This window comes from Poecilia mexicana, unplaced genomic scaffold, assembly GCF_051168715.1.
Source record: "Poecilia mexicana isolate PSO_F unplaced genomic scaffold, ASM5116871v1 scaffold_7, whole genome shotgun sequence".
Lineage (NCBI taxonomy): Eukaryota > Metazoa > Chordata > Actinopteri > Cyprinodontiformes > Poeciliidae > Poecilia > Poecilia mexicana.
This window is the reverse complement of record NW_028263376.1, coordinates 17,292,859-17,315,760: the sequence shown is the minus strand read 5'-3', so window position 1 is coordinate 17,315,760 and position 22,902 is coordinate 17,292,859. Positions and strand designations below refer to the sequence as shown.

The window sequence follows — 22,902 nt, the reverse complement described above, 5'->3', positions numbered from 1 at the left end:
AAGTCAGAATTGTGGGGGGGGGGGAATCAGAATTACTGGATTAAAGTCAACATTTTGGGATTAAAGTCAGAGTTACTTGTTTTGTTTTTCAGTGACCCTAATCCTCTTCCGTACATGTGAAGGACTGATGGAAAGGATTCCTGGACGCATGACTAAAACTCAAGGTTTATTCCACCAAATATTATTTTTCACTCTTCCTAATCTAAAACATCATTGGTCTGAAAATGCTGCTGACTTATGTAAAACAACCTGCTATTTTCTTATACTAATAACTTGATAATTCATATTAAATCATAAAAACTAAACATTTTGCATGGGACTGGAGTGAGCAGGCAGCTCCTCCCATCCAGCTATAAGAGCCCAGCTGACCTGCGGCTCCATCCACCCTGAAGCAGGCCAGCTCCAGCTGCCTCATGAAGGCTTGGGCAGCTTTCTCACAAGCTTTGGTCTGAGGATCTCAGTCCCACATGGAAATGTAGACGCAGCCCGCCGGCCTGGTTTGTCTTCCGGAGCGACTCTGAAGCGGATTAAGGAGGCACTGGTAACTTTTAATCATGACTTTCGCCATGCTGCGGCCCGTGGCGACGCACTTGATCTACTCGGACTTCACGGTCACCAACTCCGAGGACGACGAGAACCGCAGCGAGAGCGACGGCAGCTCGGAGCAGAGCTACTGCGGCTCCACGGAGAAACGGAGGCGGATCCCCCGCAAGCTGGAGGGCGACTCCGCGGTGGTGATGAAGCAGCGGAGCGCGGCCAACGCCAGGGAGAGGGGCCGGACCCAGAGCGTCAACACGGCGTTCACGGCCCTCCGGACTCTCATTCCCACCGAGCCGGTGGACAGGAAGCTGTCCAAGATCGAAACGCTCCGACTGGCGTCCAGCTACATCTCCCACCTGGCCAACGTGCTTCTGATCGGGGACGCCGGCGCGGAGGGGCAGCCGTGCCTCGGAGCGGTCCATGCGCAGGGCGAGGGCGCAGGGAAGCAGCCGCGCACCATCTGCACCTTCTGCTTGAGCAACCAGAGGAAAGGGGTAAATATATTTATGCAGCTACCTTTACATTTATTCTACATAAACACAGCATGAGAACATGACGCATCCACGTGGAGGACACTTGCGTATTTGAACGCTCTTTGTACAATCAGCGGTAATTTAAATCTTTTTGCACTTTAAACTGTTACTGCAAAGTAAAAACACACAATAATACAAAATAACCCTAAACAAAACGGTAAATACCAAAACAAAACAAACAAAAACTCCTAGAGTTCGAAAAATGTCCAAAATTCGTACGGATTGTTTTTGACGGTATATATAAACTCATATTAAAATTAAGAACAGGTTTTTTTTCCTCTTCTTCCACATACATTTGTTTTAAACTACAGAATCCACTGAATGCAGAACACACAGACAACTTATTTCCCTTCACTGTGGGATTTGTAAATGCTCGCAATTGTCCTTTTTTATTATTATTTTTTTAAATGACGTTTTCTTTGTTGCACAGCCGCCATACATTGACATTAAACGCTATTCTTTTCTGTTCTGCATGTTTCTCTTCTTACATAAAGTTTTGTTGATGTTCAGCCAGTTCAGAGCTGCACAGTAAAACGTTTTATGGATTTATTAATGTTGTTGCACGGATCTGGCTTTTTCTGGCACACACCAAGCCTTTCTTTCTTTCTTTCTTTCTTTCTTTCTTTCTTTCTTTCTTTCTTTCTTTCTTTCTTTCTTTCTTTCTTTCTTTCTTTCTTTCTTTCTTTCTTTCTTTCTTTCTTGTGGTTAAGAATGTACTGAAGGTCTTTTGTTTGGAATCAAGCAGCAAATAAATAAATTGCAAATTATTCCCATTTATCCATCAAAGCATATGTCCCTAACCTTTTTCTGAATTCATTTAATTAAAAAAAGTGTGTTAAACTACATTCTGATGGTTGACCAAATAATAAGGGGATTCTTGGATATAACAGGTCGGAAAAACCAAATAATTTATGATTTACCTCCTGATCTACAAAATAAAACCATCTAGTTCTTTTCCTCTCTGATTTATTGGTGCATCTCCACTTGAACATTTTTTCTATTACTCGTTGATGACATTAAGCAACGCATTCTTTTTGTTTTAGTGTGACATATTTCTCCTGTAGCTGTGAGTGTGTTGCTACTCTTTGCGCCTCGAATCGCCCCTCAGGGATGAATAAACTGATTTGAATTGAACTGAAATGAATTGAATCCTGGACACCTTTTAATACGCCACACATGCTTCAAGCTAGCTGAGACATTCCTCAGACAGATGGCTGCATGTTTTTAATTTTCATATGGTGTGACAGACAACACCTCCAATTGCAAAGTTGTAAAAAAAAAAAAAGTGTTTGGGGAGAAGGAGAGATTAATTCTGTATCGCTTGTTTTCTTTTTAATCACTAAAGCATTTTTCCTTCTTTCTTTATCAGATTAAAGATGGGAAAGACTGTTTGAAAATGCGAGGACTCGGTCCGCTGCGAGTGAGGCGCTGACCGGACGCCGTCGGTGGATCGTTTGCAACCTGAAAACCCTCAAGACTTTCTCAGGGAAAGAGCTGAAGCTGGCGCAACAAAGAGCGCTCGCTCTCACGTACCTGTACACACATGCTGGATCAAAAGGTGGCACCAAAGAAGAGACTATTTATACTTGACTGAGACATCCGAGACTGTAAGACGTTCAAACATGCAGCGCATTTGTTTGAAACTCAATGGTCTTGTCTTTTTTTTATTATTTGGAAGATGTTTTAAATAAAATATATTTTATCAAAATAAAAGGCATTTTTACGATCTCATTTGGTGACAATGGATGTGTCACAACCTAAGGTTAGTGCAAAACAAACATTTTAAGACTCTCAGTTGGATGAATATGAAATGTTTCCTGCATCTCCCAAACCTTCACGTCTCCATGGTTTCAGCCAGCATGTTGTTGGGAAACTGCCGGAGCTTACAGCAAAATGTTCAGGGTCTCCAGTGTCACTCCCCCCTTCAAATCTCACCATTCAGTGTTTTTTTGAAGTCTGTTTCCGATTAGTCACGGCAAATAGTAGCCCACACTCTGCTCGGAGCCCCAACACAGCTGTTGGTGTGTCAGAGGGATAAATCACCGCCGTGGGCCCACTGGACAAGACGAGACGGGGTGAGAGGTGAAAGGTCGCAGCTCTGAAGTGAAGTGAAATGTAATGATGGCAAATGACGTAGTTAGACTTGTCCCTTTTTCATCTTTTCTTGTTAGTGGTTTAGTTCACGTTGTCAGAATGTTTTCACACCTGATAGTCAGGAAGACTCGGTTCAATTTGGGACCAAAATTACAAAGTTGGGTATATTTTCAGCTGCTGCGGTTTGCTTTCTCACTGCGCTGTGTCAAATAAACCAAATCCTTTGAAGAACCTGTTCCCCTCCTCACGTGGTGGCGCTGCACCAAGAACCACTGAAGGAAATGACAGGAAAACCTCAGAGGAAGACACTGAGCAACTTCCTCCTTCACAAAATGTAAACAAAAATGGAGATTTTAGTGTCTTTACGAATTCTCTTGTGGGTAAAAAACCGCTGGCGCTAGCTTGTTTGTTTTGGTTGTATTTTCCCAGAATGCCCTGCGCTGGAGTCCACTTCCTGCTTTTGGAGCTTCTCTGGTTCGCTTGGTGTTCACATGTGCATTTGGGCTGCGCCAGAATTCACTTTAACCGAAGGGAGACCTAGCTTTTCACATGATGTTCACTTTTTTAAGGTCCACATTTACACCAGTGGTGAGCAGATTGATCCATAATATTGATAAATATTGATACCAAGTTGGTATCAGTATTGGGTTGAAATATCAATACTTTAGATTCAGATTCAGTCTTGAAATGTTATTTTACTTTTGTGTTGTAGTTTCTCAACTCTACCTCAAAAAGAGATTTTGTTTTGCTCTTTAATTTTTTTGCATTTTGTTTATTTAGGAAAAATGCACACAGATCATGTTAGAATAGAACAGAATATACTTTATTGATCCCTGGGGAGAAATTGATTGCTAGTTGACAAGTTACTCCATCTAATGTGTTAAATATTAAATATAACTATAAGAGGTCAAGTTTATAAAGGCCTAAGATTGTTGTAGGTAATTCAATATGACTGAATGTAAATAAATAACAAGCATGCACATGCAGATAAATTATTATTAGAATAATTAAAGTACATCTGAGACAGTTATAAGCTTTATCCAAATTGTGTTCTAATTTGGGTAAAACAAAAATAATTAAAAGGAAAACAGGTCACAAAGAGGCTGATTCCTAATCCTCTCTGATTGGTGCATCTCCACTTTAAAGATTTTTTTTAATCACTCGTGGCATTAAATAATGGCGTATTTTTGTTTTAGTGTGACATATTTCTCTCTTATAGCTGTGAGACTGTTGCTGCTTATGACCAAAAGGTCATAAATTTATATCAAACTTAAATAAAAAGTATCGGTGATACAGGCCTTGTATTTACTTAGTATCAGATCGATACCAAAACCTCCAGTATTGCACACCTGTAATTCACGCCTCTCCAAATGAACCGGACTTTCTAGACAAAAGTGGACTAAACAGGCTTCCTTAGATTCCCCACTGATCCACGTCAATACAAACAACTTTCACTTGAAGGTAGCGGAAGCAGCCCGGTCTCTTTGGGCTTCTTTCTGCTCTATTTCTTGCAGCCGAGCCAGAGTTCCTGTCTGGCATCAATTACCGTGAATCTGCAGGTTTGGAGGCGGCAGGCTCCCCGGTGGCTCCCGAGGCCGACTGGAAAGGTAATTGTCAGGCAGGTAAAGGTGCAGGCTTCCTTCCGTCTCCGTGTCCAACCCGTCCCCGTCGGGATGAGTCAAACTCGTCCTCCTTGTTCGGAAGCCGAGGCCTCCCTAAATGGCTCCCCGAGGCTCCCCCAGGCAGGAAGATGTCACGTAGGCAGAGGAAGGGGGGAAACAGCGCGCAGCCGGCCTCTCGGAGGAACTCTCTGTGCGGTGGGCTTTGGGTCACCGCCAGTCCTGACATCATCCGGCACTGGGACCCAGATGTACGGCTCTCTGGTGCAGAACAAACCCAGCGGTGAAATCTGAAAGAGATTTTTCTCTTCATTTTCTCCCCCCCAACAAGTTGGCAGGTATGAAATTGATGTGCAGAAGAGATGAGTCAGAGCAAAGACAGAGAGACAGCAGACATGATCGGTTTGGGTCTGTTTAACATGTCCGACAAGCGAGGGCCCAGCGGACCCGTCTGGGAAATCAAGTTTACCTCATCACTTTATTGAGTTTCTCCTCTTCCTAAAGCTTGTCCCTTCTTAAGCCTCCAAAACAGATTTGTTGTTGTTGCTGGAAAGATTTCTGCAGATTTGAAATCTATCTGAAAGCCTTTGTGACCTGGCAGTTTGTACTGAAAACCAGAATATTTGGGTTTTTAAAGCAGCTGCATAAAGCAGCAGGAGGAAAACATCAACTTTTTCTGGCTTATGTGTGGCAACTTTTAGAGAATTGATTTTATAAATGCAGAGATAAATCTTACTAAAACTTTAACAGATTACTTTTTTATTAAAATGGTTGGCTAACTTTACTAATCAGTTAATTGTTTATTTTTTAAATACGTACAAAAAAATCAGCATAATGTCAAAACTTTTGTTTTAAATATTCAAGGGAGGGGTCTATTCTTATATAATCATATATTTATTACATGTACAATCCATACATATAACAACTAAAACCGTACTTGATGGTTAACCCATCAATATACTATCTATTTAGTTTCAACTACAGCAATTAGTAATTTTTACTTCTTTAAATTTCACCAAAAAACGTAACACTAACAATATTGACTAATATTACATCCAGCACTGATCATTTGTTTACGTGATAGTTGAACCTATTATGTACTTTAACTTCACAGAGATCTGTACACATAAAGTTACAGTCGGTTCTGAGCTTCAAAATAAAACAACACATCAGATGCTAATATTGGACATTTATTTATATCACAACAGCTTACAGAAGCTGGGATTTTTTTTTACCAAAGCATCGCCTCTTATTTCAACTTCTGAACAATGTTTGTATAACTCTGGAGTCCAAAAGCTGCTTTATAGTTGCGTAATAGTGACTGTCTAATAGTGAAAACAAAACAAAAGGGTGCAGTCAGGGCAGCTTAGCGTCAGAAATATTCCCTACTGAGATTACTCTGTTTTGATATCCTGCTAAAATGAATGAAGTCGTTTCTGCTTAGATGATCTTTTCCAACCTAATATGAACACATCATAGTTACTGAATTTTGCACCAACATAATCTTGATTCTCTTTTTCTGTTTTTAACGTGTCCCGTTATTCATTCCCTGTCTGATTTCCAGTCCGCTATCATTTCTTAATTCCTCATGGATTTGATTCATCACTTAATCAAATCATTCGCAAATTCAGGTTTCAAACTCAAAGTTGTCCGATTTCCACACAGAGAGTTGTAATTATGTATTAAATAATTTGCTCTACTTAAAATGGAAAACTTTCTACTCATGTCAGGTTACACTTAACCACATTATCCCTGAATTAACCAACAACTGAGGGAAATGTTCTGGAAATTTTTGAATTTCTCTTTAAGCTGAATTTTTTTGATCATTTTCACTTAAAAAAAGTTATAAAAAATTAAAAATTATATAAGAATATGGCTTCTATATTGTAAATTTAGATATAAAAGGGTTAAAACAAACTAAAAACAAAACATTACCTTATAGTTCATAGAGAATAATCCATATACAGGACAAATAACAGCAACTTGTAAGGAAAACTGTCAGGAATCAAGGATAACGCATCAATCAGGGAAAAACATTAGGTGGATATTATAGTGTTGTAAATGTGCACAAAAGTCACGTTTCTGTACATATTTTGATTTTACATTAAAAATTTGATAATTTTTCAGTCAAGAAATCCCTCTGACCTTTGGGAAATATGACAGCATCATTTGTTTTGCTGTATTTCCTGCAGCGTTTTGCACTGGCTGAATGCTGCAGGCAGCTGGATTCTGACTTTAGCAGATTATTATAAACAAGCATAAACTACACATAGTCAAAACACATAAAACATACAAGTTTATTAGCATAGCACAATTCAGCAACAAGGCAACTCAGTGTGCTCTAAATGATATCATAATGATTACAAAACATTTCAGAATATGCATGTTGTAAAGTTAAAAGCAACATTACTCCTGAATTTATTTGATTTAGATCAATATATATACGGCGTTCGTGTTTCTGGAGACATATGCTGAAAAGCCTGTTTTGTCATGCTAATGCACGGAACAGGAAGCGGTTGTATTTCATTTAGGAAGGACGGTTTGATGAATCGTGTGGAGCAACGGCTGCTTGCAAACACCTTTACAGATGAATCACAAATCACAGCTCAGACAGCTCAGAGCCGTCCTGCTCAAGTCGGGGGGAAAAGAGAAAAAAAGAGAAGAAAAAGTAGATGAACCAGAAACAGGAAGGATGTGAAGCGTTTTTTTCAGCATCATCTGGGAACGCTGTCCTGATTCCCAGATGGGTGTTTTTCCTCAGCATTTTGTACTCTTGCCAAAGAGGTCTTGTTAGTCAAACTGTGCACATGGTAATATTTTAATAGCTTCTGCTCTCGGAGTCCATTTCAGCTTGAGATATTGATGGCGTTGTGTCATTTTGAGGCTCAGACGCCTCCCTTCCTCCTTCCACGGACGCTTTTCCACGCGGAGGAGGAAGTCTGTCTGTCTGCCGGACCGTCAGCTGAGCTTCTGTGGGGGAGAAAACCCGTCCGAGAAGCCGGTTGCGTCTGCTCAGACATGCAAGAACAATTGTTTTCATGTGCCAGAAAGTTTGGCAGGGCCTTCAGACAGAGGGAGGATGATTGAGGGCTGCAGAGAGAATAGAGCGGGTGGGTGGAGGGAGCTGGTCTGAGGAAATCCCAGAGAAGAAATTAGGGAACAATACAGATCCTGGTAATGCTGCTGCTGGCTCGGCCAATCAACCCCCAGCAGTAAGCGCCCTGCCAACGAGGCTGAGGTGAGAATCCTGCAACACATTACAGAGGGGTTTTCTTTTCTTCTTCTTCTGCTTCCTTAAATAAACAATTGAACTGGCATCGTGATGCAGCTCCGTGGGCTCAGCTCTCTCTCAAAAACAGAAATCATCCGAGGCTGGTGGAACTGTAATCAGCATAACAAAACACGATCCAGATCAAACGGAAGGAAAAACATCATATTCAGAGTGGAGAAGCAAACCCTCCCTGCTGCATGCGTAAAGGGTCATTGTTATGGAAGTGCATGTGAAAAGAAAAATATTATGATTTATGTGTTCACAGCACATGGGGCTGGAGAAACAGGCTGCAAACACAATGTTGACATAGTAACGCCTCATAAAGCTCATGTGGTGAAACTCCCTGAGTTACCTTCGCCTGCATGCTGTGTGGATCCTTAATTCGTGTTTTAGTTGTTTAGCACAGATAAGATGTAAAAGACATGAAATTTTTCCTTTTTTCTGTCTCTAGCTACATTTTATCGCAACTCTCCCCAAAGTGTTGGGTTAAAATGAGGTTTTCAGCGTCTAACCCACCAATCTGTGAAACAAAGTAATTGAAAAAAACAATTAGTAAGCTGTTTTTATCTTGAAATTAACTGGACAATGATCCACCTGTAAATCATAAAAACAGTGGACTTTATGTGTTGTGTAAGCTGATAAAAGACAATTGTCTCCAGCACAGGTTGGACTCAACTGTGTTCACTGCAAAAACTAAATCTTACAAAGTATTATTGACTAGTTTCTAGTGCAAATATCTTAGTATGTGATAAAACTAACTTACAAATAACTTTTCGTAAAACATTGTTTTAAGTCTATAATTTCTTAATATTGATTTAAAAAGTACTAGTTCTACTGGCAGATTGTTTCACTTATAACATGAAAAAATGTCCTATAAATAAAAAAAAATCTACTTTTTTTTAAATCAATATTGACAAATTATTTACTTAAAACATTTGAGTTAGTTTAGTTTCAAGTCAGTAATTCCCGAATATTGATGGAAAAAGTACTACATTATTTCATTTATAACATGGGCAAAATGTCTCCTAGTGAAATAATCTTTCAGTGGAATAGAACTGGGTTGCTAGGCGACGGGCTTGGCTGGGGTTGCTAGGTAACGACACAGTGCCTGGCCCTTGCTCATGAAATAAGTAAAAAAAATCTAATACTTTTTAAAAATCAGTATTAAGTAAAAACAAGCTCTTATGTTTTCTAAAAAGTTACTTGTAAGTTAGATTTGTCTTATTTCAAATACACAGCATTTTTTAATTATAAACTAGATAAAAATGCAGTTTTGCTGCTGTAGCTATTATCATGATTTATACGCAAACATAAATATACAAATGCTTAACAATTGGTCATAAAGTGACAGCTAATATTTACTGTAGTGTTATGTATCACCAGCTAACTTCCTGTCTGCCACTGTGATGGAAACACAAGCTACTCTAAAATTTCCGGCTGCTTTGAGATTTCAGTACAAATTGTGGACCAACACCAGAAAGATGACATGGCTTCTCGAATCCCCACTGATTGGGAAAACAGTTTTTCCTCTCTTCCTTCAGACTTAATATGAGCAAAAATACTTCATGATAAAATGACTCAAGTAAAAGTGAAGAAGTACAAAGTGGTAAAAATACTCCTAAAGGTCCTTTTTTTATTTTTTTTATTTTACTCAAGTCAATGTAACTGACTTAATGTTTTACACTACCAACTCTGCTGGTAATGTAAAATGACATGTATGCTAACAAAGATAATATTAAATTTAATATAAAACAATACTGTAATGTTGTACTGTTTTACTAGTAAAGATGCAGTAGTCTAGGTGAAAAAAGCTAATTTTATCTGGCGGTGTCGTCTGTCTTCCTCCCTGGCACTGAAGCTCAGTGGCACTGCTCGGGTCCATCAGAAAGCCATATATCTGTCAAACCCTTGTAAACATGCTGTGGTCTTCATGGGAAAGTCTCTGCGTACAGGACCTATGGGAGGGACGGCGGAACCATTGGGATGTTTCATTTCAGCAAACGGAGCAAACAGTCAGAGGATTTCCTCAATCAGGGGCGACAGAGTGTGCAACGAACAAGCTCGCTGACAGAAACATGGAGGCCCTAGCTTGCAGCTGGGTGTGCTAACAACCTCTGGGATTTACCGCGGTAACACCCTTTAGCTCCAACAGCAAGAGGGAGAATGCAAACCCTTTGCTCTGTCACATTTACACCAAATATTAAGCCTAGAAGAACGCACCTTTTAATTTGTCCCACTAGCCTGCAAATCCTTTTCCGCTGACCTTTTATTTCTGGTGATAAGCGGTTTGGATGAACTTTAAAACTCCCCTGTGTTTCATGATGGGTGTTTTTGCTAAATGCAGCACTGGAATATCAGCACATCTGCCTCTGACTGATATTCCAGGAATGCTGAGAGTCGTGCTTTTACATTTGAAGTTTATGTCCAGCTCTGGGTTTACTCCGGGTCATGGAGCTAAAACTGCTCGCAGCTGCAGTCGCTGGTGTCCAGTGGGAGGAGGGAAAAAAAAACAACTAATTTTCACTAAAATTCAGTTGTAAAATCAGTAAAACTTTCTGTGCTTTTGCTCTTGCAGTGCCAGCTGCTGTTGAATGAGGTATTGTTTGATGCAGTTGGGGGAATCCAGAGACCTCTCTCTTCCCTTTTCCATAAAGTCACTCTGCTATTAATAACCATATATCGCCCTCCTTTGTCAACAGGAGCGACACATACAAATAATATGGCTGAGAGGAAGACAATGGTTAGTTCCCTGTGGCCAAAACAACAGGATGAGCCTGACACTTAAGTGTATGTGTGTGTGAATGATTGATGCGGGTCTACTGTTAGAAGAAAGAGCTCATTGACCCTCTTAAGTCCTCTTTCATTTCCAAAAACATTTAACATTACTGTCTCTGATCTCGCGTTTGATGTGTAGTGATGAAAGAAAGTACAGCCCTTTCAGTTCCAGAGGCCATAACAAAAATGATCCAACCATTAGATTTGCAAAGACTATTTTAATTGAAACTCCATGATTTTATTTATTGAATAAAAGATGAAACAGAAATGGAAAAGTGAAGAAAACCCAAGAGTTTAAAGGAAAGAGCTTTAACCCAAATATACTGGGGAATTTGCAAATTGTTTTGATGCTAACTACCCGTAGCAACATTAGACAGCTAGCAAAGTCTTTCACTTTATTTGAGAACAAATAGAAGTTATACAGTAATGTGTGTAACACAAGTTACTTTAGGTACAGAAGTGCTAATAAATACTTTAAATGTGTGGCAGCCATATTGGATAGGAGCTCTGGAATACTACATTTCTGACTTTCCCTGTAATAATGCATATTTAAATGGAGTGCTACTTTAGTATTTTCAGCTACAAGCACTGTACTGACAAGTCAGAAAACCAGAGTTGCTAATTTTGTTGCTAATTTTTGAACCGCTAACTAGGAGTAGCAACGCAAGCTAATTGCAACATTTCTCTTTGTTTTAAGCGTTGAAACACTGAAGGAATATGAGAACAAACAGAAGTTGTGCAGTACTGTGTGCAACACTAATTACATCAGATACATGCTGTTATATGTGCTAAAAAATGCTTTATTCCAGCAATTTTTCCTACGTTCAAATATTGGATAGGAACTTAGGAATACTTGACCTCTGACTTTCCCAGTGTTAATGTTGACTTCAGGGGACATTACTTTAGGATTTTCAGCTACAATGAATGTTTAAAACCTGATTTATGAGCACAAAGTTACGCTCACTTTAATCCTAATCTGGTCAGAAAACCAGAGTGAATTGCTAATTTCTGAACTGCTAAGAAGGAGTAGCAACACAAGCTAATTGTAACATTTCTCTCTGCTTTATGTATTCAAACACTAAAGGAACAAACAGGAGTTTTGCAATAATCTATATGACACTGTTTACATAAGGTACAAGCTGTCAGAAGTGCTAATAAATGCTTCCCCACATTAAAGTGTGTGACAGCTGCTAACTAGAAGCAGCAACACAAGCTAATTGCAACATTTTTCTCTGTTTTATGCATTAAAACAACATATTGAGAAACAGATTGTACAGGACTGTGTGTACCTTTGTTTTATAACACACAAACTGTTATAAGGATTGTGTTGCTCACTACTAGCAACACAGGCCAATTAAAACAAACATATTTCTCTCCAGTTTATGCGCTCAGTCATTAAAAGAACAAATAAATAGCTTTTGTACAGTACTATATGTGCCTCTGGTGTAATCCCATAAAATCCACCAAAGGTGCAAATTAATCGTTTCTACCTGCATCTTTAGCTGTATGTTGTGTGGCAGCCATATTGGCTACTGAACCTCAAGCTGCTTAGCAACCTCTGACTTTGTTAGTGGGAATTGAAACTGCAGGGGGATTTCAGGTTTTATTTCTGACTAGTAACACAGAAAATCAGACTTCCTAATTCAAAGACAAGATAATGTGACTGAAACAGTAGCAAGATGTTGTGTTGTTGACTATTATTAGCAATTTATTAATTGTTTGAGTTTTTTCCTGTTTTGTACAGTGATTTGAGACCAGAAAAATACATTTTACTTTTTTAGACTTTTACATGCATTGTTGGGGTTGTTTGGCTGCACGGTGGGGCAGTTGTTACCATCCAGCAAGAAGGTCCTGGTTTGAATCCCAGCCTGGATCTTTACTCCAACTTCCTTCCACAGTACAGAAATATGACTGTTAGGTTATCTGGTCCCTCTAATTTTTCTTACACATGAGTGAGTTCATGGTTATTTGGCAAATTGTAACCTTCCGAAAATAATAACCTAAGTCTTTTTTTGCCAAGAGCAATTTTGGCAGAAAAAGAAAAAATCACTTTTGGCAAGAAGGAGAACGTGACGATATGTCTGTGATAGACTGATTGACCACCGGCGATTGGCCCCAGCTTCAGATTTCACATGCAGCTCTGGAAAAAACTAAGAGCCCGCTGCACTGAACCCCACTGAAAACCTCCTGGTTATTCCACTAAACATTGATCTCTGAACTCTTCCTGAGTTAAAACATTAGTGTTGTTGTTTCTAAATGAATATGAACTTGTTTTCTTTGCTTTATTTGAGGTCTGGAAGCTCTGCATCTTTATTATTTTCAGCAAGATAATCCTGGGGTGGGAAAAGATAATCTTTGCACCTTTCTATTTTAGATTTTCTTTCTAGTCTGTAAATTTTCTCAAATTACAGTTAGATTTTTCTAAAGTTAATCTTTTGGTGCATCTTTATGGAAATGCCAATAATGGTAGATATTGCTTTTAAATTTCCACTCTGTCTTCAGAGGACTAAAATGTTTTTCTTTTAAAAAGTAAGAAGGTTTAAGCCCTTAGAGAACATGAATCTTTTTTATATCCTGAATCTTCTGCCTTGTTTTAATATAAATTGAATGAATTTCCTCTCAACAGTTAAAATCACAGAAAGGCTGCAGTGTTCTCAGGTGCCACCAGGTGGCGTATACTCTCCATAGATTTATTCTTGTTTCCTGTTTCTCAGGAAACTTATGACTCAATTTAAAGTAAAGTGAGAAAAAGGCTCCACTTTCACTGTAAACACGGGAAGCAGATGAAGTGTAGAATATGTCCCAGGTGATACTCTTCATCAGCGTGAGTCAGATTTAATTGTTAAAAATTGTCTTTTCAGAAAAGCTGTGTTGTTTTGACTGTTTCTGTTTGTTGCCTCAGCTGCTGTTGGTGCATCACACAACCCAGACACATTCAGAAGAAAAAAGATGCAATGAAGATGCTACACTTAAGTGTCCAGTTTTCAGCACCAACAATTTCTTTTCACTCACTTGGTACAAGGTCAGTTTTACTCTGCTATAAATAATGCTGCCAAATTTGATCTCTCACTGTACATTGTCTGAGAAACCTGCGTTTTATGGTTTTTGTTTGTTTATTTTCAACAGGGCGATACTCCTATTATCAGGAGGCGCAAAGGTCAAACACAGCCCTCCAACTTCTCTCGGGATGTCGATTTTGGAGAGGACCTCAGTCTGTTTTTGCCGAAAGTGAAGCCTGAAGATTCAGGAACATACAAATGTGACATCAGAGCAAATGTTGGGCAGAGAAACAAAGAAGGCTTCGTCCATCTAAAGGTTAACGGTAGGTTTTGAATTTATTACACCTCATACAGGACCCTTCAGGAATGCAGGCCGTTTAAACTAAACTAAATACGATTCTGTATTCACTTTGTATCAAATATTCCTGTTTATGGAGCTACATAAGTACCAAGTAAAAACATGCAATATGGAAACCAAATAGAAAAAGTAATTGTTGGTTTGTAACCAAAGTCAGTTACCTCCTGAGATAATTCCCTAATTTATTAGATCACAATATTTGTTGGTATTTATTGTAATAACAGTAAAAAGAACCATGAAAAAACTATTTACAACCCTTAGTAGTCTTATTTAGTCAGCTGTTTGGTTGCACGTTAGTGCAGTTAAAGCCCGCAAACAGAAAAACATTTTGAAAAACGCTTCTTTGGAAAATCACATAATGTCAGTCTTATTCACCCCCCTTCCAATAAAGTGTTACCAAAAAAATTGTGATCAATATAGCTAAGCTGCACACAGTAAATGCATTTAATCATATTTTGAGTTTATTGATCTTTATTGACGATCATGAGATCAACAGTGGAGGAAAAAAAAACAATATTTGAGATTTTTGACTGCAAAAATAAAGTCTCACCAAGTATTTTATAGTTTCTAGTTCAAATATCTTTGTACAATTGAAATAAGAGAAAATTAACTTACAAGTGACTTTCCAGCAAGATATAGGAGGTTGTTTTAAGTCAATAATTCCTTAATATTGATTTAAAGTACTAGTTTCATTTGCTGATTATTTCATTTATAATAAGACATTTTTCCCATGTAAGTGCCAGTGGAGCCAGAACTTTTTTTAATCAATATTAAGAAATTATTTACTTAAAACAAACTCGTATATCTCGCTGAATAGACATGGTTTTGTCTGATTTAAAGTGTGATGAGATATTTGAACTTGGGAAAAAAAGACCAGAAATACCTGGTAAGAATTTGTGTTTTTGCAGTGTTCTGGAGATGATTAAGTTAAATAAAATTTCTTATAACAATAGAGCTGTTCCATAGTAAACCAACAAATGCTAAACAAATTTCCAACTTGTCACTGTATATTTCCAAAGGGAAATTCCTCTTCTATATTCTAGAAATCAGTCGATCTGCATCCAGACCAAGCTTTGATATGTCTAAACTAGACCATTTGTTTATTTGGTGCTGTAGGATAAAGACCATAAAATAATCTGGATTTGGCATTAAATACATGGACTTTATGACTGATCCACGTTTGGCATCTCCTGCTTTCTTTGCACATCAACAATTGTCAACATATGAACTACAGTATGAAACTACAAAAAACAGCTAAATCAAAACATTACTCCTTCAAGTAGACTTACCTGTTGGTTAAATCGAGGGTTATGTCTGTTGGTGTGAAAATCAAATTTACTTGACAAAACTAAATGTGAATTCTGTAGTTTTTGGTCATTTCATCTTTTTCTGTTTGCATTTGTTTTGGGTATGAAACAGAGCTGATCATCATGGGACATTTCACATAAATTCGTTTTGAAAACAAGAATTGGATGCATAAGTTTGCATTGATGTTACAGCAAATCCAGAAAGTATTCACAGTGCTTTTTGGGGATTAATAAAGTATTATAATAAATTTGAATTTTCCACAGATTAAATTAATCTCTTTCCTCAAAACTCTACACACAAGCATCCCATTATGACAATGTCTAAAAGTTGTTTTTTTGGTGTGTTTGGCAAATTTATTTGAAACAGAAGGCATTTGGAAGTAGATCCAAATCATTGCCTTCTTCGCATGAAAGGGAAAATATTCTGATGTTCAGGAACAACCTCTAAGGGTCAAGTGTGTCATGACCTGGAAACTGGGGGAACAGCAGTATCTCTGTCCGCTGTGACGTGAAGTTAAAAGCCAACAAGTCCTGAGAGGAAGCTGCTGCTCCAGAGCTGACAGCTTCAACCTTGACTGGAATTTCCATCTGCCCACATGATGGGCAGATGTCTTCTGAAGAAACGTTTTATGTATTTTAAAAAGTACCAATTCCTCTAGCACTTTGTTAATAACATCATCTGAAAGTGGAACTAGCACTTTGTCATCGATACCAAGGAGTTATTGGCTTAAATTAAGCTCCTATATCTTGCTGAAAAGCTACTTGCAGGTTAGTTTTGTCTTATTTCAAGTGAACTAAGATATTTGCACCAGAAACTAGACAAAAAACACTTTTTGCGTTCTCTGTCCCTTGTCCTACACACTTGAATTAAATGTTTACACCTCAAACCAACAGCCAAAAAGTGGAGATTTCACTACAAAAAACACAAAATTACCAAGTATTTTTGGTCCAGTTTCTAGTGCAAATATTTTAGTACACCTGAAATAAAACAAAACTAACTCACAAGTAACTTTTCAGCGACATATACAGGCTACGTTTACGTCAACAACTCTTAATGTTGATGAAAAGTTCCTCTAGCAGATTATTTCACTAATACTTAAAGTATTTTTAAGTACTCAGTACTTAAAAAAACAGCCAAAAAAATAAATATTGCAGAATTGGTGTCTTAGAACAAGCAGGAAGATCTTCCTGAAAAGTTACTTTTAAGTTAGTTATTAACAGTTATTAACAGTTATTAACAATTATTAACAGTTATTAACAATACAAACTAAATCTAAAACACTCTGTAAGATTTTTATTTTTTGAAGTGTTGGACCCAATTTCGTGTTCTGACAAAAAAAAAACTTGGCCAAATAGTACATGTAGAATTTTCACCTTAAATTGAATTGGAGAAAATCCACAATTAATTCAAGTCTGTGCACCCAGTTACTGAAGAAATTGTGAGTAAACATAAGCGTCAGCTAAGAAGTTTAAGTTAAGTAATACAGGAAAAACTCAGAGGTGAAAAAATGTTTTCAGTTTCTTTGTAAGAATATTTTCTCCTGAAACCTTTACCAAAACACACCAAGCCACATCAAAAAGCAGGAAACGCTCTGAGGCGTAAACAAAATGTTCCTCACTTCTGTCACCTCAATATTTTTCTTTATGAATTTCGGCAAGGCATTGAAGCTTTGTATGTTTTATTTTATTTAAAGAAGCAGCTCCTGACATGTTTGTGTTTCAGATACAGAATGTGTGACCCCAACTGAACTGACGCCGACGGTACTGAACTTAACCCGGTCCAACCAGATTTGTCCAGTTGAAGACTTTCCATTTATGTGGACCGCAGCTGGCTACTTGACAGTGGCCTTCGTAAAAGTTCTTCTGTCTTTGATCAGTATTCAGGTAAATATGATCCATTTTTACATTTATTTTAGGGATATATTCGGATTTGGGGAGAAAAAAAACATAATACAGAGTTTAAAAGACGGAACGCTTACAACAGATTCATCGGATTTATCGTGATGAATCGAATATTGAAATAATGGTATATAATATAATTTAGTTATCGATTAATTGTTAACTGCAGACTCAAAAAAGAACATTTGGTGGAATGTTTAGTTGCGCTCAGATCAGTAGCTAAACCAAAACCGTAAACATTTTGCTAATAAGAAAAAAAAAAACATGTTTGAATGTAAATACCCAGAACTCCTCAAGTGGCAGTTTTAGCTGAATTTGGTTCAAGTTCTACAGAAAAAAATATATATATTATGAATAATTACGAATTATTGATATTATGAATCAATAACTATTGATGTCAAGTCAAGCAGAAAGGTTTGAGCTTTTCACAAATATTTTTATCTGCAGATGGATCCTTTCTACAAACGATCACTAAAGGAACGCTAAGTTACATTTTAGGCAATAAAATAATTTTCTTATGCAGAAAAGAAATGTTTATTTGCATATTTTAATATTTCTAATATAGTATAAAAGGGGCTAAGCAGTTAAATGAAAAAAAAATCTACAGAATATTCCAATTATTTTGAGCAGATTAATCGTCAGAATAATCAATAGAATAACTGATCACTTAAATAACTGTTAGTTGCATCTCTTATCTCAGCTAAATATTCAGAATATTGGTGCATTTATGTGATTATAGAACCAGAACAATATTTATTTTTTTTCTTTAAAGAAACAAGATGAGACGAAAATGTCGTTTTACGATGATTGAACCAAAACCTAAAAAAACAAGACAGTCCTCCTCTTCACTTGCTAAAAATATAAAGTTTTCATATATTTTGACTTTAACTTATTTCAGAGTTGGAGAAAAGGTCCAATCATTTCAACATTAATTTTTACTCTTTAATTTCAAAATGAAATTTCATTAGAAATTTAATGTAGTGCAAACGCAGCTGCAAATAAATAAAACATGTTTTAAAAACAGAAAACTGTATTTTTATATTATAGTGAGCTTCTAATGCAAAACACTGAAAAATCCTGCTTCATTTCCATCTTGCCAGGAAAATACCTTCTACATTTGACCTTAAAAGTTAAAACCTGTGGGCGTACACTACACCAGAGCAACAGAGTTGCACGTTTAACAGTTTTTGTTTTTGAAAGAGCAACTTGTGAAGATTATTTTATTTTTTTTTGCAGAGGATGTGGCAGATGATTAGAGACCAAACCCACAAACCTCAGGGCCTCAGTTATTCTCAGTATTCATACGTGTAGGTGATGTGACAGACCAGTGGTCTCTAAGGGTGCGTTCACACTGCAGCCTAAAGTGACTCAATTCCAATTTTTTTGCCGGGGCCATTCACACTGGCAGAGAATGCCACCTGTATGCGTTCTGCAGAGTAAACGGGCAAACGATCTGAAAGTGTCACGCATGCGCAGTAGAGGGCGCAATAACGTCAGCGTTCTAAGTGTTCTGCCAACCGCCATAAAAAGAAGAAGTGCTCAGTGTTTGCGGAAGTAAACATGGAGGCCAACGGTGGAGCTTAGCTTACACATTTGAAGTTGTTGTCCGGCCGGAGCAGCATATTAACAACTTAATCCTCATATAATCCTTCATGGTTGTTGTTTTTCTTCCCGCTTGCGCTTATCAGGACGCAGAATAGTGAGATTTGTTGAGAATCAGTGACGTTCAGTTCGGATGAATGCGACCTGGACGTTAGGTCGCATTTGAATCGGATACGTATCAGATATGGGTCAGATTCTAAATAGAATCCGACCAGTGCTGTTCACACTGCCATGAAAATATCGGATACAGGTCACATTACGTCAAAAAAAATCGGAATTGAGTCACTTCAGGCTGCAGTGTGAGCGCACCCTAAGGCCCTATTTACATGACAGTGATCCAACAAAAATAGAATTTTTGTTTAGTTTCCGTTAACATATTTACATGAAGACGATCTTCACACATCGAAAAGGTGTAATGCTCTCGCCACGCCACTCACAATCTTTTAACTTCCAGAAAGATTGTGAGTTTTTTTTTACCCTCATAATGTTAACAGATTCCATTGTTAGCTCCATTGTTAGCGCCGTTGCTAACATGCTGCTGTTTAAACGTTGATATCGTTGTGTATGTTTGTAAGCTAACTTAGATGATAATAATAAGCTGGAGCAGAAGCACTGTGTCCGGCTCTTTTATTACAATTATCCCCTTCTTCAGGGCATTTACACTTTCAGACCTTAAATAATGCAAAGAAAACAAGTTCATGTTCATTTAGAAACAGCAAAAATAATGTTTTAACTCAGGAAGAGTTCAGGAGTCAGTATTTGGTGGAATAACCAGGAGGTTTTCAATGGGGTTCAGTGGCTCAGTGCAGTGGGCTCTTGGTTTTCTCAGAGCTATTAATATCATCTTTTGTAAAACTAAGCGACAAAGTTTGAAAAAAAACTTTCTGGTTCTCTGATTCCAGAAGTGAGGAAACAAAAGAACTCATTTCACTTTTCCTCACTAGTCAGTTCCACATAACGTGAAACTGCTCCTCATCTGTCACTATTGTCTCTAACACTTTTAAACACATTACAAATGATAAAGAGCGTCTTCATCCATTCCTGCTTGATGTCATGGGGATGGAAACTGTGTTTTGTGTCTCAATCCGATTTATGAAGCAGCTCTGAGTCACATGAAGGGTATGCATAGTTCTGACTTGTTGCCTACACACAAATGTAGTCATAGATACAGGAAGGGAGTTTTATGCTAATGTCCATAGTCATGCAGCAGGGGAGTGCATGGGAGTGCAAGGTGATGCAGTGATTAATGTGGCTCAGGAAAAAATGCTGTGGAGGAGAAAAAAAACTCTTGGTTTAGAGATGAAACCTTTGCGGTAGATAATACATCCCACAGGAGACTTGTAAATCTTGTGGGATGTAAAGATAATTTCTAAAGAACCTGAATTTTTGTTTAACTCCTACTTTTCCAAAATGTGTGTTTTAGTGTCAAATACATCCTAAAACTTGAGAAAATGTGTTGACTACAGGGGAAATGCATTAAAATACAGCAAGAGAAGTGCAAAATGAGTTATAACTGCATATTTTGTAATATACAGGTAATGTAGAGTTCATATAAAATTGTTTTCCTAACACCTTAACCCTAATGTAAGAGAGAGACGGCACCTGCAGTTGTGTTAAGTCGTGTAGGCGGTTGCGCTCCTTCTGAGAGGCACCATTTCCTCTTGCTGCGGCTGCTCTCCTGCAGGGTTTTTAATGCTATGTGTTTGGGGGTATGGGGGGTGGCCTTGTTCTCAGTTTGCATAACCAAACTGATGAGATTTGCACTTTCTTTTTCTCACTATTTCAGACAATTCGGGTCGTGTCTTCGAGACGTCAGGAGAACATATTGCGCGGCTAACAGAAGAATTCCCATGGAAACGGCAAAGAAAATATTTGTAAAGATGCATTTCTCCTATTTGTTTGCTTCTTTTTTAAATACTAATTGGGTTGTGTTTGTTCTTTATGTTCCTTTCTTGAAAAAGTGTGTCACTGTGTGCAACCACTCCACTATTAGATTGTTTTTTTATGGTTATAAAAGAAGGTCAACAGGAACTGGCTCAACAGAATGAGAAGTATCAGAACAGAAACCATTTTTTATACATACATTAATAATTTTATTAAATATGTGTAAAATGTAAATAAAATTTCCATCATATATTCAACATTTTGTTTCTGATTTTTCACCTTTTACATGCATTTAATGTTTTAGTCCACAAATCTTTGAAATACCAGAGTCTTCATGCCTCTGAAATCTTAAATTTGGAAGAAGTATGGCTGTTAAAGAGTCAAACTGTCTCCCATATTACTCTGCAGACTTGGAAATTCAAGACAGCCATTGAAATAATCAATGACTGGTCCAGAAATATTTTCATCCACACAAAAAACAGTTAACCCAAAGTGCTGTTTTTACTCCCCCAGACCTGTAAGGGGCGCTAAAATTTATATATGCATACATAAAAAATAGCGCTGCCTATGGCTAAACATGGAGTATGGGACGTTAGCATGAAGCTTCCAGGAGGCTAGCGGTAAACACAACAAGAAAAGAAGAATGTCGTACGATAAAGCACAAGTCAAATAGTGCAGCACACAAAACTTTTCCATTTTAGAAGAACCGATACTAGACCAGCAGCTTACCAAAAGTGCAGGGTCTCAGCTTGCTAGGTGACTAGGAAGGCTAGGCTCGGGTTGCTAGGTGACGGGATAGGCTAGGCTGGGGTTGCTAGGTAACAGCGCAGTGCCCGTCGATTTTTTTTAACGACTCATTTTTCAAAGCGCATTCAAGAATTCAAGGATTTTTCAGTTGTCATACCAGCTCGCATTTTGCTTGTTAGTCATGGGCGTAGGTTTGGGTAGGGACGGCAGGGACATGTCCCGACCAATATTCACGGGATATGAAAAAGTCCCGACCAATTTTTGCCATATTGGCTCAAAGAACGTGGATCTACGATCTTTGATTAGCAGCAACAGGCGGTGCGCGGACCGTGTCGGAACGGTGCTGTCGGGGGGGGTGGGGGGAGGGGGAGTCAGTTGAATCGTCGGACGTTCTTTGATTAGCTGCAAAAGGCGGCGGCTAGCTGGGCACACGCGTCTCCTTCTGAGTCTCTGAGACCATGTCGCCACCAAAAAAGAAAAGGACAGACATTAGAAGTTATTTCGCTACGTCGGCTGTAAGTACAGTGAGTGGACCCATAAGTTAGATATCTATCACGCAACGCATTTGTTGTAAAGTCCGGTGTTTAGTAAGGTCAGCACTGAATGTGAGGTAGAATAGGTCTGTTAATTATGTAATATTTTTTCTTTTTTATTTTATTATTGATTTCTTCTTATCTGCAATTGTGTTTGCAAGGTCCCCACCAAAACTTAGACCGAACCTACGCCCTTGTTGTTAGTGGTACAAAATTCGGACTCAGGTCCCAGATCAAGAAGCTTAATGAATAAAAAGATTATTTTATTATTCAAAGAGACACAAATGGAAGCATAAAAATGTGCAAAATGTGAATTTTGCATTATAAGCAGCTGTTTAACATGACAGGCTGTTTTCCTTTAAGCTCAACAGTGGCCAAAAAGATGTTTGATCAAAGTTTAATTTCTTATTCTTTAGTATAAAAGTAGTTGCATAGTACTAGCAGCTCGTTTGTGTGTTTTCACTTCATTAAACCTGAAAGAAAATAGGCTTTTGTATGATAAGCAAAATTAATCTTATTTTTCTTAAACACCCAGAATCTTGTCACTGCTTTAATATTTGAAACTGAGACTTATTTAGTTTAAAGACATCAATATAATTTAAAAATGCCATTAAACCTGACATATTTTGAAAGAAAGAAAACCCTGCACCTTTCTAAAGACAAATCAGAGACCCTCGTAGTAAAAAATCTCAGAATTTCTTTAGAAAAGCCCACTGGTTTAGAGGAAAATGTGCTGCTCAG

General features: G+C 37.9%; 2 protein-coding genes across 3 annotated transcripts; both read left to right on the top strand.

The window, feature by feature from the left end:
* The first annotated feature begins 358 nt into the window (after positions 1-358).
* tcf15 (transcription factor 15) lies at positions 359-2,804 on the top strand. Its single transcript, XM_014985460.2, has 2 exons — positions 359-1,034; positions 2,443-2,804. The coding sequence occupies exons 1-2, from the start codon at positions 555-557 to the stop codon at positions 2,503-2,505; spliced, it is 543 nt and encodes a 180-aa protein (XP_014840946.1). The 5' UTR covers positions 359-554; the 3' UTR covers positions 2,506-2,804.
* A 10,718-nt stretch (positions 2,805-13,522) lies between these two features.
* Positions 13,523-21,138, top strand: LOC148158408 (uncharacterized). Of its 2 annotated transcripts, none has more exons than XM_088007165.1 (5): positions 13,523-13,656; positions 13,735-13,854; positions 13,959-14,154; positions 17,220-17,380; positions 20,784-21,138. In XM_088007165.1, the coding sequence occupies exons 1-5, from the start codon at positions 13,630-13,632 to the stop codon at positions 20,832-20,834; spliced, it is 555 nt and encodes a 184-aa protein (XP_087863291.1). In that variant the 5' UTR covers positions 13,523-13,629; the 3' UTR covers positions 20,835-21,138. The 2 variants fall into 2 exon arrangements, with proteins under 2 accessions (XP_087863291.1, XP_087863292.1); XM_088007166.1 differs by having other exon boundaries at positions 13,565-13,638.
* The last annotated feature ends 1,764 nt before the right edge of the window (positions 21,139-22,902 follow it).

Bases quoted from the DNA above. Each gene is read 5' to 3' on its own strand.
- LOC148158408 (XM_088007165.1), top strand. From the start codon at position 13,630: ATGTCCCAGGTGATACTCTTCATCAGC. The intron at 14,155-17,219 runs GTAGGTTTTGAA...TTTGTGTTTCAG, and splicing joins CGTCCATCTAAAGGTTAACG to ATACAGAATGTGTGACCCCA. The intron at 17,381-20,783 runs GTAAATATGATC...TCACTATTTCAG, and splicing joins TGTCTTTGATCAGTATTCAG to ACAATTCGGGTCGTGTCTTC.
- tcf15 (XM_014985460.2), top strand. From the start codon at position 555: ATGACTTTCGCCATGCTGCGGCCCGTGGCGACGCACTTGATCTACTCG. The intron at 1,035-2,442 runs GTAAATATATTT...TTTCTTTATCAG, and splicing joins TGAGCAACCAGAGGAAAGGG to ATTAAAGATGGGAAAGACTG.